General features: G+C 32.5%; 1 protein-coding gene across 3 annotated transcripts in view; it reads left to right on the forward strand.

Moving 5' to 3' along the window:
* The window catches only part of LOC118192313 (chitin synthase chs-2-like), a 112,836-nt gene that overhangs the window by 94,871 nt on the left and 2,829 nt on the right, over positions 1-15,136 (forward strand). For all 3 annotated transcript variants that reach the window (XM_085810864.1, XM_035363253.2, XM_035363254.2), the window contains exons 16-18: positions 1,117-1,370; positions 10,890-10,981; positions 11,918-12,652. In XM_085810864.1, coding sequence (XP_085666990.1) covers positions 1,117-1,370; positions 10,890-10,981; positions 11,918-12,652 — 1,081 coding nt within the window. The remainder of the gene's footprint in view (positions 1-1,116; positions 1,371-10,889; positions 10,982-11,917; positions 12,653-15,136) is intronic.

Raw genomic sequence — 15,136 nt, forward strand, 5'->3', positions numbered from 1 at the left:
CACACACTAACTAGAAAACTAACAACATTCTGGCATCATTTTCTCGAGGTCGTGATGGAAATTGTAACTCCAGTGAGCACTTCAAGGACTGCCACCGGCGACGGCATCAACGGTACTCCTAACCTTTCAGCGTTAAATTAGCTCAAGTAAAAGGGATTAAATTACATGATATACATTGCGATAGACATAGTTGTGCAGGTGCATATTTTGAAGATGTTATCTATTGTAGTGGGTACAGGTAAGTTGAATGTTTTCTTTCTGAAGGATAATTTACTTTACATATCTCTCTATGTAGTATAAAATGATTGGTTTGGGGGTTTGAGCGATACGCGATATATACTTATAACCGCTGGTTGGCATATTGTTGTACTTGGCTTCGGATTCTAAAGAAAACATAAACGTTTGTAACTGTATGAGAAATATGAACATTTAACATCTTTCGAGCTAAAAATAAGAAAGATTCTTCATATGTCACAGCCCTTCATAGGTTATTATAGCAACAAATTTTCCAGAAAATGAGTCCGTCACTTCCAAAACGGCGCCAACATTTTGGATATGCAAAAAGGTGAGCGATACTCGTTTACCATTGTTAATTCAATGAAAGATGTGCTATAATCTCACCCGAATACGGGCACAATTAATAGCAAAATTAAAAAATACCAAAGCTATTAAATGAAATGTGTTTAAATGAATGAAAATCACTTTAACTAAATATTAAATGTTTTATTATGATTTGTTTGGAATCAACTCATTGTTCACGCTGAAGTTTTATGTCCAAAAACAATCTTCAGTTTGCTACATGGATTATTTTTAACAAGATTTTCTTTTCCGTGAGTTTTCGAGGAATCTAACTACTGCTTTAAAACAAAAATTAATTTAGAATTATCATATGTATGTAAAAACCTAAAACAAATATAACTTGGTTATTTTGTTTCCATAAGTCATTAATTCAAACATTAAAAATTTTTTTTATACATTTAATGAAGTACTTTTGCAGCATTTTCAAGCAGAATATCCTGAATTCCTGATAAAGATTCGGTTAGAAAGTATTTATGTTTATACGCAAATATATGTAATATATTTGTTTAATATACACATTTTTTTTACATATTTTAGTCAAAAAAGAAGGGTGGCTTGTTTGACTGGCTGAACAACTTTGGTAGCAAGGGACAAGAGGAAGAAGAAGGAAGTATATCCTTCGGATTTGCCAACTTGTTCCGTTGTATGTGCTGTACTTACCCTAAACCAGAGCCATCGAATCTACATATGGTGAAAATTGAAGCTCATCTGGAAAAGATGAATGACAGCATCCGTCATCTCCAAAGACAAATTGATTCTTCTGTGGTTCGAGTGCCAGGATTCCGGCGAAGGTAAAATTACTTTATTTCTTTGCTAAGAGAAGGTTATTGTGTATCTCTCTGACTCAATCTTGTTTTGTAATATACGAAGAATAATGACTTCTAGGAAATATGTATGAATCTATGATCTTCCTGTTTTATTGTGCATAGATACTAAATAAGATTTATAATAAATATTTCATTTAAAATACTAATAAGGAGCTGAATATAGCAATGAAGATAGCAAATATAATATTTTTTGTTATAAAAAGAAATTTCGTTAATGACAGAAGACCATACGTAAGTCTGAAAAAAAAAAGTATGTACTAGATCATAACTCTGATCCTTTCTATTTGCTGAACAGCGCTAACTTATATTTTTGTTACTATGTATTCAAACTTCTCGTGCACCACAATGTAATACAACATGGGGCTTACAAAATTAAAACACTCAACGTAAATAAAACAAACGAAAAGGAAGAACAACATTCTAGACTTCACAAAAACAAATAAGTTCACTGATACCTAGGTTTTTAAATTTGTTCTGCAAGCATGATCTAGGGCAGTGGCTCTTAACCTGTTTTGGAGCATTTAGCAATAGTGAAAGGGGAACCTGTGCACCCCTTTCACTATTGCTAGATCATTCCACCCCTTTTCCAAAACTCTAAAAATACATGTATGCATTTATTTAGATTTAGATTATTTTTTTAAGTATTTTGTTAATTAAACAGCAACAAGTATAAATAATGTTGTTAAATACCAAAACTTGGATAAAAATAGATTTTTTTTTTATTATCATTAACTAAAACTGAATAATTAACAAAAGGATGACAGCATCCCCCTGAAATTATAAAATTGCCCTGGGAGAATTTCGTCCTGGGTTGAGAACCTTGATCTAGGATAGTCGAAAGTGGAACGGGAAAAAATTAAATGTTCCACATCTTGAGATACTTTTTTCGAACACTCAGATAAGTTACCAGATCTTATATTGGGAGGAAACAGGTAATTTGCAAATGTACTTTGATCAGATAAAAGCTGAAATACTTTAAAATAATTAAAGAACTGCTCGAAATGTAGTTTTAGTCTGTGGTTAATAGAAAAAAAGAAGTTTTTGATGTGTCCAGCAGTACAAGATAAAATATATTCATTTCCACTTGGTTAAAAGCTGCTTATAAAAGGACTTTTAGTAACTCTTTGGAATACATATATGTACTATGTCAGTGTGTAAATTTAAAGTGTCTTTAGATAAAAAATCAGCTATTTCATATACACAATGCCATGATGACAGTGCACAAAGGCAAAACGAATATCGATCCATCTAAAGTGAACTGACAGCTAACAGAGTATCGATTACTAGTTTGTCGCTGCTCGTAACGTTTTTCAAAAGACGAATATAAGGCCTCGTATGAAGATATAAAATGCACTATAGCTCAAATTGTAACATATATCTAATTTCACGTAATTAAATTAATGCGATTTTTTTAATCAAAGCTCAAAGTGGTATTGTTATAAATAAATATTTATTTATAATATATATATTTAATGCTAAAGATTAAGGATTAATAATTTATCCTTTAATATTCTTAAAACTTAAAGTTAGGCATTGTTGTTAGATTTTTAGCAAGCCTATAACCTTAAACCGTAAATATGATCCTCTTATATCATAAAGAATGAAAATACACTTTTACTCATTATCTATCAGAAGTACAGTGAAATATTATCCCTCTTGTAATGGTGCTCGATATATGGCAGTTTTAAATATTAGTATTTAGGTATTTTCTAGAACCGCAAAGCTCACAAAAAATAAAATACTGAGGATCTGAAAAAGAATTAACCAAATTTTTGAAACTTAAATGAAATCTTATTTCTGTCATCTTTAAAGCAATTCACAAGTAATCACTCAGTAATCCCTCTTCAAATATGTGTTGAGAATATTTTGAAATATCAAAGAATTTTTTCACTGTAGAAATTTAATTTTTTTATATGTTAGCCCTTTGACTACTAACGGGACATACATGGCCCACTAAAAGTTTAAAAATTAGTGCTGGGTTAAAAATTACTTCGAATCTTTTGAATGTTTGGGATCATCTTCCAATAGTTGGAAAATCAAGACGCCACTCTGCTCGTTGTACACAAATGAATATATAGAAAAGAACAAACATGAGTTGCCAAATGTGTAATGTAGTAATAAAAATGTTAATAAAATTCGTAGTCAAAACGTTAAAGGTAAGTTTTCATTGTTATTTAAGATTCTTTTAGAATAGAAAAATCTTTTTAAATTGGAAGCTATTTTTTTGTTTTAAGTTAAAATATCATTTTCCTTCGCTTTGGGGAGGGGCCAGAAAATACGTTGGAATAGTTCATCAGATAATTCTGGATACTGAAAAGCAAGGATTTGTTATGGAAGAGATATTTCAATTGGTTTCAATGTTTCCTGTTCCTCATAACGTGGCATTTAAATTGAATTCGTCTTCTTTCATTTTCGTTTTTGTTCATTAATTTTTTGAATTTGGGTTTTACTTGTTTCAAGAACTTTAACATTTGTTAAATTCTTTTGTACATTATTAGAATTTTTTTAATTTATTGCTTATGAATTTCAATTTTTGGTCTTTGTGAAGAATTGGTTCTAGATTTCTTTCTCTATATATTTACTAATTAATTTTCAGCTGCATAATGCGCGAAAATTCTTGATAGGATTATACATTTTTCTTTTAAAACAAACTTCGAGGGGTGTGGAGCATACTAAAACATTCATTTTTTTTTTTTTTTTTTTTTTTTTTTTTTAGGAATGTAGGGTTTAATAGGACGGGTTAAGGCAGGAACGCAAAAAGACGACACGAGAGGAAAATGTGTTTATGTATAAAATCAACGCAAAGTGCTTCTTTGTAGCAATACAGTATTCACAATAAATGCTCAAATATGATCCTCTTATATCATAAAGAATGAAAATACAGTTTTACTTATTATCTATCAGAAGTAAAGTAAAATATTATCCCTCTTGTAATGGTGCTCGATATATGGCAGTTTTAAATATTAGTATTTAGGTAAATTGCGACCACCAGCAGTAATACATGCTTGGTAACGTCGCAGAAGGGATTGACGAACATTTTGAAAAACGACAGGCATTTCGCGCACGCTTGCAGCTGCAACGTATAGTCATGCAACGAGATCCTCCGGTGAGTCAACAGGAGTTTCGTAAATGATGCTCTTCAGATAGCCCCATAAAAAAAATCCAAGCTGAATAAATCTGGCGAACGGATTGGCCATCGAACGGGTCCACCACGGCCAATCCAATGTCCCATCCAAGAAATTGCGGACCCGCACGTTGTTATGGGCTGGTGCACCATCATGCTGGAATCACATGCGATCACGAACGACGGCCGGAACATCCTGCAGCACCTCTTGCAGAAAACAATGATAACATAAGCCACTTGTACGTGCTGGTAAGAGGTATGGGCCTATGAGGTAGTCGTTAACAATATCCGCCCACATATTCACAAAGAAGCGGGTTTGGAATGCATGTGGACGTGTGCCGTGTGGATTATGAGTTGCCCACACGTGCATGTTGTGGCTATTGAAGATGCCGTCCTGTGAGAAAGTTGCCTTGTGCGTGATAAACACATCTGATGGGAAATCCGCCAGCGCCGCACACTGCTGTAAGAACTAAGGACAGAAATGAACTCGAAGAGGGTAATCTGTCTCTTGCAAGGCTTGGACTCTCTGCAAATGGTATGCGTGCAAACCATTTTCATGCAATACTCTTCAAACGGTGGAATGACTCAGCTGCAGACGACGTGCAATAGCTCTTGTACTTGTCTGAGGTGATTCATGCACAGTGTTCAAGATGGATTCTTCAATGCGAGGTTGTCGTGTACTTCTTCCACTCCTAGTGTCAGAGGTGGCTTCAAATGACCCGTTTTCACACAGAGACAGATGCAACCTCTCGAACATTGTGTGCTTCGGCATACGCCTGTTCGGAAACCGTTCCTGGTACAACCGTAGCGCTGCTCTACCGTTCCCATTAGTAGCACCAAACATGAGATGCATGTCAGCTTTTTCTCTGTGCGTAAACTTACCCATCACGCTCGTATTCAGAGTTGCGAATGATCCTCTGATGCATCGGATCGTGGTTTGTACAACTCACTACCGCCCTCTACCGCTGCATTGCCAGCCAATCACTGCTGTAGTTCCTATCACTGTTAATGTTTCTTTTTTTGAACATCTATTGTGAATATTGTGTTGCTGCAAAGAAGCACTTTGCGTTGATTTTGTACATAAACATATTTTTCTCTTGTGTCGTCTTTTTGCGTTCCTGCCTTAACCCATCACTTTAGACCCTACATTCCTATACAAAAAATGCATGTTTTAGCACGCTCCACCACCCCTCCAAGTTTGTCCCATGATCTATGAAACACCCTGTATATGTAAAATAGATTTGGAGATAGCTGTAATATACTGGCTATAGCTTATTGTATTTTAATAACCTGGAAAGGCCCGAGTTCGAATTCTGGAGAAGGCATGGATGTAAAACTGTCTGTCCCTTCATAGGAGGTAACGGTGGCCTCCACAATAAAATGGCCACCAGTTCTGGCCTTAGGAGTGAGGTCACTCCTAAGGCCAGAACTGGTCGTTATAGGCAAGTACCCGCCACTGGAAAAAAAAGTGTTTGATTCACATCACTATGGGCGCAATATGCAGCCAACAATTTTAAATTTTGTTAGCTTAGCACATCGTAAGACAATGGATGATAGACAGAAGAGAGCGGCGACGTGGTACTTTGATGGAAAGAAGCAAGAAAATGACGCATTCAGAAAACAAAGCGTGAGACAGATTAAAAAAAAAAAAAAAGTTTTGATTTCAATAGAAATCTTATTCAGTGACTGAGTAAAAGGTATCTACATTGCCGCATTACTTATGATGCAAATTAATTTTAAATTAAAATGTTACAAATAGTTACTACTTTTAGGACAAAAAAGGGAAATAAATTAAAATGAAGAAGATGGACTTTTTGCCAATTAAAATTAAAATTTCGCTTTCATAGTGAACACACATATATATACCTAATGTATACGTATGTATGTGTGTAATATGTTTGGGAATAGCTGTCATAGATTACTCGCTATAATAGGCTGGAGCTGGTTTATTGAAGAGACAGAATGATGGCTCATTGTAATAAATTGGAGAACCTTTACTGCGTAGATAGAATGCTAACACTTACAGACACACGGAGGCGTATAGATTCAACATTAATGGATAACACAGTTCTTTAAAAGTATAACTAATTCACACATCATTATGGGCGCAATATGAACCCCATACTTTTGTCAGCTTAGCACATCGTAAGACAATGGATGATAGACAGAAGCGAGTGGCGACGTGTGACTTTAATCCAAGCAAGCCGGAAAGTGCTTAGTTATCCAATATGGATGCTTATTAACAGGAGGAAGGATTCGATTTGGAAATTTTAAGTTGCGAATTATCTACGTCATCATTGTTATGTAAAGGGTGAAAAGGGGTAATACCCATATCAAAATGAAGAAGAAAAGGGGTTATTGCAAATTAAAATTAAAAGTTCGCTATATGTGTTTATATTTTAGATTAAAAAGAAAAAGGTCAAACGATAGAAACTCGTTTTATCAAAAAACATTAGAACGTTAGCGTATGAGGATAAACATTCTGTATAATATAGTATATACAATTCAATGACAAAAGTCAGAACGAAAATGATTTTCCTCGAGGACATAGCCGTTAGGTTTCAAACTATGTTCCGTCATTTTGTTCATCAGGTCTCTCATATAAAATAACGACATATAAAAATGTAAATTAGATGCGATACAAAAACCTAACATTATATAATGTATAGTCCAATTTAAAAGTCTGCAAGTTTTTTTTTTCTCAAAATATAAGTTTTTAAGCTTCTTCAAATTTTCTCTGCAGATATCATAAGAATTATTCTAAATTTGGACTCGTAAATTTTCCAAGAAATAATTGTAAAAGTTCAAAATTCTTGAATATCATTTTGCCATTTTTACAGCCCTTCCTTCTCTTGAAAATGTTTCGTAAAACTGTTTTATACAGTATAAAATAAAAAAAAATTATTTTGCATCTTCATTAAATTATATAAATAAATTAATATATATTTATTCATTATAAAACAATCCACATTTTCTTACAGTAAAGCAATGTAAAATGAACTTTAGAAATTAATAAATATAGAAAAGTGATAAAACACAGTACAATAACAAAACAAACTTTGATAAAAGTAGGCAGATCCTCTCTACAAGCGAATGAATGTACAGTCAAAAGTCTTTAATCCGGACGTCCATAATTCGGAATGATCTATAATCCGGACCTCAAAGCTACAAACTTTATGCGCATGCGTAAACACATGCATAATACCTTAACGCATGCGCGTTTAATGTATAACAGACGGTATAAGCTAAGCTAAAATTATCTAATTATCTATTTCAGTTAATGTTGCAGATCGCGTTGTTCCTTAATCTTCGAATTGGATTCGGCTTATTATTTTTTGAAGACTGTTAGAGCAATTTTATAAAAGCAAGCTTGAACTTTCGATTATGTCATAAAGAATTTCCGATTCTGGAGCTGCCAAAGGATCTACAAAGCGAAAGCATGTTTCGATGTCCATCAAACAAAAAATGGATAAAGGCATATCCTTTGTTTTTCTAACCATTCCGAAATCTGTTGATCAATTTCACGCTACTCTGCGGGGAGGGGGGGGGGAATGTCGCGGCGCGCAATGAACTGAAAGTTGATCTGTCAGCACTATCCTTATCTTCAGGGCAGATGTTTTTATTTTATTCGGCTGATAATTCCTTACTAAATGTAGTATTTGATCTCGATGTACTCCGTCTTTGATATGATTTAAATCAAATTCCTCGTTATTATAAATATCATGAATACACATCAAATAGTTTTCTGGTTGCAATTTTCTAATTTCGACTATGCGTAATGTATGCTTTACGCATGCGTGCGTTGAAAGAAATTTTTAATAAAGTAAATAAATAAATATTAAGCATTTTTTTTTGTAAATATTGATACCCTTTAGATCATAATTGCTCTTAATTTCATAAATTACGGCTTCATATTTTTAATTTTATAATTTCTGCATGCCATCTTACCAAATTTAAATTTATGATCTATAATCCGGAAAAAATGATAATCCGGAATCGGCGAAGTCCGGATTAAAACCTTTTGACTGTAGTAACTATTTGCTGATGGCTGTGGGATGCTTAAATAAAATAGCAAATAAAGACCTTGTTCGTTGTACAAAGTAACTGGCTTTTAGCAATGTATAAATAAATGTATTGAAGTTATTAATTATGAATTATGCCATAAATATGCTTCAGTATTACATGCATCAAATATAAACATAAATATACGAAAATTCAAATTCAAATTAAGGCTAACTTGTATATTCAAGTTAGATCTTACAAATTTAACTGCGGAGAAGGGCGTGTGCTGTTACTGCTTGTATCTTCCCGAAAGAGAAGATACAAGCAGTAATACACATAATGTGAATCACAGGGTTGGAGTACTGTGCGATATTTAATCGTCTAAATATCTTGTATTTTGACCAGATTGTAAATATTGGTTTAGAATTTTTTCTCTTCTCATCTCCAGGTTTTAGGAAAGGTATACAACAAATTTCGGACGGAAAAACTCTGGGAAGAAGGAAAGGGAAAGTTGTGATAGGAACTAGATTGACAGAGAATTAAATTATAGAATACTTTATCACAATTATAGTTTAGAGTCTTCATCTGGTTAAAAAGTTATATCCAGGTTGCAGATACTTTAAAAGGTTTAAAGCTATTGTAATAAATAATTTGGAAAATACAAATCAATTAATTTTTAGTTGCAACAGATATTTTACTATTTATAACAGTTAATTTAAATTCATTTGCTGGATTAAAGATCTGAGCCTAGTATAATGCACCATTTCGGAATTTTTTTTTTAATAAGAGAATTTGATTTACCTATTTTAAAAGTAACTTCAGAATTTTGTTTCCACATTTTCTAAGGGTCTGAAAGGAGGAGAAACTCTTTTGGTGTTAGGATACTGAAATTCTTCATAGATGCCTAAATCTTTGAAACTAGGCTTTGAAATACGTGTCATGTATTTTCTTGTTTATATTATGGTAATCATCCGACCTTTTCTGAGCAATTTTTCTAGCTTCTTCAATTAGAGGATATATAGATTTTGATTAATGGATCATATGATAATTTTCCATGCATTAAACTAGATGGTGGGAATTTTGTTACAGAATGTGGTGTATTATTATACTCTTTAGTCACTTGAGGCTACAATGTTTCCCATGCGATATTACCTTGATAAGAATTTATATTTTAATTAAGTTGTCACAGTTTGATTACCCCACCAGCAGCCGGACGGTAAAGTCGCTGAATACTGGTAGTTCGGTCCGAGGTTCCGCGAACGGGCTAGCTACATGGGCGTTTTCGTGGTTTTCCCCATGTGTAACGTGTATACGAATCAGTATTCCTTAGGAAGTCCTCCACGAAGGCATGCCTTTCCTTAGCTGAGCTTGAGTTCGAGGCTTTGCCGTAATCACATAAACCAGCCGAAACATATTTCGATTAAATCTGTCTACTTTGCCATTAATTTGTAGTCTATTAGCAGTAGTTAATAATTGCTTAACATTATGTTTTTTTTTTTTTTTTTTTTTTTTTTTTTTTATGCTTAAATTTCGAAGAAGTATAAATTCTTTCACTTAAAATTTTCTTTGGAATTTGAGTTTGAAAGTTTTATTTCAGACAATTTATATAAGTATCAGTACTTATACTTTTAGAAAAAATGTTCATGTATAATGAATATTATGAGCTATAATAACATGAATATACCTTTTTATAAAAATAAATAATAATTTAACTCTAAGTTTAATCTTTGATTTTCGTTCCATTACTGGTCCAGATAGCGGCAATTTTGTTAATTATTAAGATATTCTGAATACATTTAGTAATTTGCAATTTGGAACAGTTGCCTAATTTCGGAAGTTAAATAACGAATATTTGCAATTGTTTATATATCTATTATTATCAGCGAAACTCTTTAAATAAGGTCTTATTGTTCTAGGTTACGCTGTAAATAGTTTTCAGAGTAGAAAACTCGAAGTCAACTGTACCGTTGTTGGGAATCGAAACACACAGATCTTACAACTATTTTGTGATAACCACTACACCTCAGAGGCACGTGGGAACACTGCTTAAATTCTTCACATCGTTTAATCATGCGAAAGGATACTGTCTGACATAGATTAGGAAAAGGATAACAACAAAGAAGAAAAGAAAATACTTTATAGAAAACAGAGAAATAGAAAATACTTCATAAAAACAGAGTCATTTTCTTCTTATCGTTACCTTTTAATGATTTCTTTATCTTTGATATATATACTGTATAGCTTATATACATACCTATCAAAGACACGAAATAATACAATCAACTAAATTTAATTTTTGACCTAATGAAAAGGAACCAAAATGTTTTTTTTTTTTTTTATTTATTTTTATGTTTCAGGTCATCCATCCATGGTATGAAACAAGACTTGGATGCAGTACAAGAAGATGAATCTGACGAGGAAGGTGATGCTGAACTACAAGAACAAGAAAGTAAATACACGAAATTTTATTATTATTTCTAACTTCATATATCTAGTAACTACAAAGCCTTGTAACAAAATTTCAGAACAACAGAATTCGTTTTATTAAATACAAATCTTAGACAAAATTGGTTTTTCTCCCTAAACCACATTATATTGGCTAACTTTACCTTTTTAATTTTATTTAACTCGTGAAAGCGTTTTCCTTAGTAATTCCTGTGTATACAGTAATCGCATAAATTTGGCAACGCACACATTAAACATTTTATATATTTAAAGTACCAATTTAATTGCTTCAGTCGACGTATTTCCTAACTATTAAAAAAATGTTTTTCTTCTTTTTGCCAATGCAACAACATTCTTTCATTAACGAAATGCAGGTGGCATTGGAATGCTGACAGATCATAAAAGCTGATCGTTCGTGTTACATGCTTTGCTTTGTCAATGGCACTTTTATCTTAGCGGTAATAAAACAAATACTCATCATTTAATTATCAAACCGTATATTATTGGCTCTTTCAAATGGTTTTGGATTTAACTCATGTTTGAGTGTCGTATTTTACATAAAAAAGTAAAACCATTCTGATTGCACAAATCACTTTAAAATATTAATATGATTACTGTACTGTTGAATATTTAAAAGTATAAATTGAATGCCAATATTTATTTTAAAATATTTGCTAAAAATATGTTCTAAATTCTTTTTGCATATTATATCACCCTGCTCATAGAGTCTACTTTTGCCAAGTGCCTAGGGATATCATTTTATAATGAGATCTATTTATTTTCATTTGAGAATAATTTATTGTTGAAAGTAATAGCTTCCTTTTCATAGTAACTTTTTTTAAAAGTAGGTAATGCAGAATTATTTATTCACTTTAGTAATGCATATTGTATAAACAAAACATTAAACTGCTCAAAAAATGTCTTTTTCACAATTTTCCAGCTGATGTGCCCGAAGAGCATACCAACAATCAAACGGACAATAATGAATACTGGCTGTATGATAAAGCACTCAAGAAAAGCACAGTGAAGAGATTATCGGATGAAGAAAAGCAATTCTGGTCAGAGCTCATAAATACTTACCTTTACCCCCTGGCAGATGATCCAGAAGAAAAAGCTAAAGTATCCAGGCAGCTCATCGATCTCCGAAACAAAGTTGTATTTGGAATTCTAATGCTTAATTCTTTGTACATCCTTATTGTTTTCTTGTTACAGATGCAAAAAGAAACTTTGCATATTAAATGGCCACTTACGACCAGTGGCAAAGCGAATATCACTTATATTCCAGCATTCCAAGAAATTAGGATTGATGAAGAATACCTTCAGCTGGAGCCTATAAATCTCGTATTTGTCTTCTTTTTTACTTTAATTTTAATCATTCAATTTATTGGAATGCTGTTTCACAGACTAGAAACAATGTCTCATATATTGGCCTCAACAAATTTGTTGGATTTGCCTTCCGGAGATGTTGAGGAAATTACACTTTCGGAAATAACTGATTTACTAAAGAAACAAGGTTTAAAGGATGATGAAATTGTTGAAAATGTTCTTGACGCTGCTCCAGACAGACGCAGACGATTTACTTCTCAATACCTAGACGTACCCCAACGAGAAAAACTAAAGTTCAGATCTCTGAGTTTTGCTCTTGAACATGATTTGCAAAAGATTCTCGACAAAGGTAAGAATTTCCAAATTCATGTTCGGCTTTTTAAGTTAAGCATATTTCTCCTCCCCTTCCCCCTTAAATCCCATCAATCTCTAACCTCTAAACAATATAGATGTATTTCGAAGATTCGTCTTCGAAAAATAAGAATATAACAATTATGGCCACATTATTTTTTAAAAACTAAATGACATTTTAATTTTTATATGATCTATTTACGACGAAAATTCTAACAAGAAATTTCTTCTATCATGTATCCAAAATATGTTTTCGAAATTAGCATCCGGACATTTGATATGCAGAGGTGTCTTTAACAGTATTTGTATATTGAGGCGCAAAATTTTTAATCGGTGATATGTAGTGTAATTTGAGTCACGTGAGGACGATTTTTTTATTTGAATAATTCGGCATGGAAAGCAATTTTTATATACATACTTTTCTATTCAGTGAACCTCATCCAAAAATTTAAGTATCTCTTATTTTGACTAAAAGTATCACATGATCTTATATGCACTGTAACCATTAACTTCTAGATACTAGATAATAAGCAAAAAAACGTATTTGAATTGAATTTTTAAACATTTGTTTCGATAGCTGCTAAACCTTGATCTCTGGGGCATGCTCTCCACCTAACTGTCATAAAATATCAGGTAAAAGCAGCCACCATTTCATTCCAGATTTAGCTTTTTTCATTCGGGGATCTTGACATATCGATAATCGATTTTATCTCAAAGATCCCTCTCATTACCCATATCTGTCATTCTAAAAGATATGGACAGTTCAATTCAGCATTTCCACAGAGGTTCAAACCATCTTTTTACAACCCTAATAGTATGGTATTTGATATGCTGTTAAAATAGAAAAGTATAGTGAACATGTTGGAAACTCAGAATTGTCCAAGATATTTAGCTATAATCAAAGTTTTCTTGAAAATAACCATGACAAACTCCAGAAAAGCAGATCCATTCTATGACATTCGTCACAACTATTGTTGTCTGGTTCACACTCATCTTTTCCTACAATTGTTTTCCACTAGTCCTGAATCAAGGATATGTGATCCAATAAACTGTCAATTGATTTCTAGCATTGGTAACAGCGTGCACAGGTACATTGTTACAATAATATGCTAAATAGTTGCATGACCAGTGTAACTCAGAAAATGGAGATCTTTTTAGTATACAGGTGCCTAAGGTTTTCGCAAATTACAAATAAACAGGATAGAAGGATTTCCCGCCTCATTTTCTGCAAATTTATCTTCTTTCATTCTCTCTATTAGTTCAGTAATTTTGAGGGCTGTTTTATCTTTTTCTACCACTGTATTCCGCTGGTCGAGAATCAAGGATATGTAAGCCGATAAACTGCCAACTGATCTCCAGCATTTTTGACAGTGTCCAGAGGCACATTGTTCCAAAAGTATGCTAAACAACCACGTGACTGATTCAATTCATAACATGGAGGTCTTTTTAATATACATGTGCCTAAGGCTCTTGCAAGTTTAAAGTAAGGAGGATAAAAGGATTGCCAGCCTCATTTTCTGCGGAACACTCTTCTCTCATTCTGTTAGTTGAGTAATTTTATAAGCTGTTTCAGCCCCATTTCTCTTTCATCTACATATGAAGCAAGTATATGATATCTTGTCTGATATATCCCCAGATTAATTGAGATGCTGCATACTAAATTCTCACAAATGTTATATCTTATACAAAAAGTCAGTTTATTTCTCTTAATGTGGCATTTTCATGTTCATCTTTGAAAATTTTTGTTTTGTGCAAGCGTTAAATGTCAAGCATATGTATTACTTGCATCCAATAAAGGGATATACTGGATATGTAAATCTTATTTTTCCATGATAATATACAGTCCAGATATAAAGGATGTGGAAGTGCAAAAGTGTTATCTAGTGCATTATAAATAGCAGCTTAAGAAGTTTTGGTATTTATGTCATGTTATAAAATACAGTCGCTGATAAATAAGTTTTAGTCAAAATTTTGCTTTTAAAAAATTGCTTTCACACAATATTGATATAGATCTTGACTCTGATGTATTATTAATAACTATTGTTGACCCTTAAAATATGCAAGAGTTAAAAACCAATACTTCCTGCAATTCGAAATCTGCATATAATTTTTAAATCCTTGAAACTCAATAACTAATATCCTGCTTTTGATTCGAAGCCATAGTAAAATAAATAATAGACAAGCACATATTGTATGCATTCTTACATTAAAGTAATAAAGAAAAATTACATCTATAGCAGGTATTCCCATCCTTTTCTTGTGTTAACCTTTTTAAAAAAGTGGTTTTCTTCCTTACATTTTTCTATATACAGCATACATAATCATAATACAAATAATTATCATTTCAAGACAACAATTAGACTAAGAATATAAACAAAAGTTTTGAAATAAAAATAAACCATTTTTTTCTTTCAAAATTTTTGTTCATTTGATTTCTGTTTATTATCTTTGTATTACTATTGTTTTTGATTCTACAAATACA

The sequence above is a fragment of the Stegodyphus dumicola genome, chromosome 2 (genome assembly GCF_044657685.1).
Source record: "Stegodyphus dumicola isolate Sdum_Otavi_A_Nest chromosome 2, ASM4465768v1".
Lineage (NCBI taxonomy): Eukaryota > Metazoa > Arthropoda > Arachnida > Araneae > Eresidae > Stegodyphus > Stegodyphus dumicola.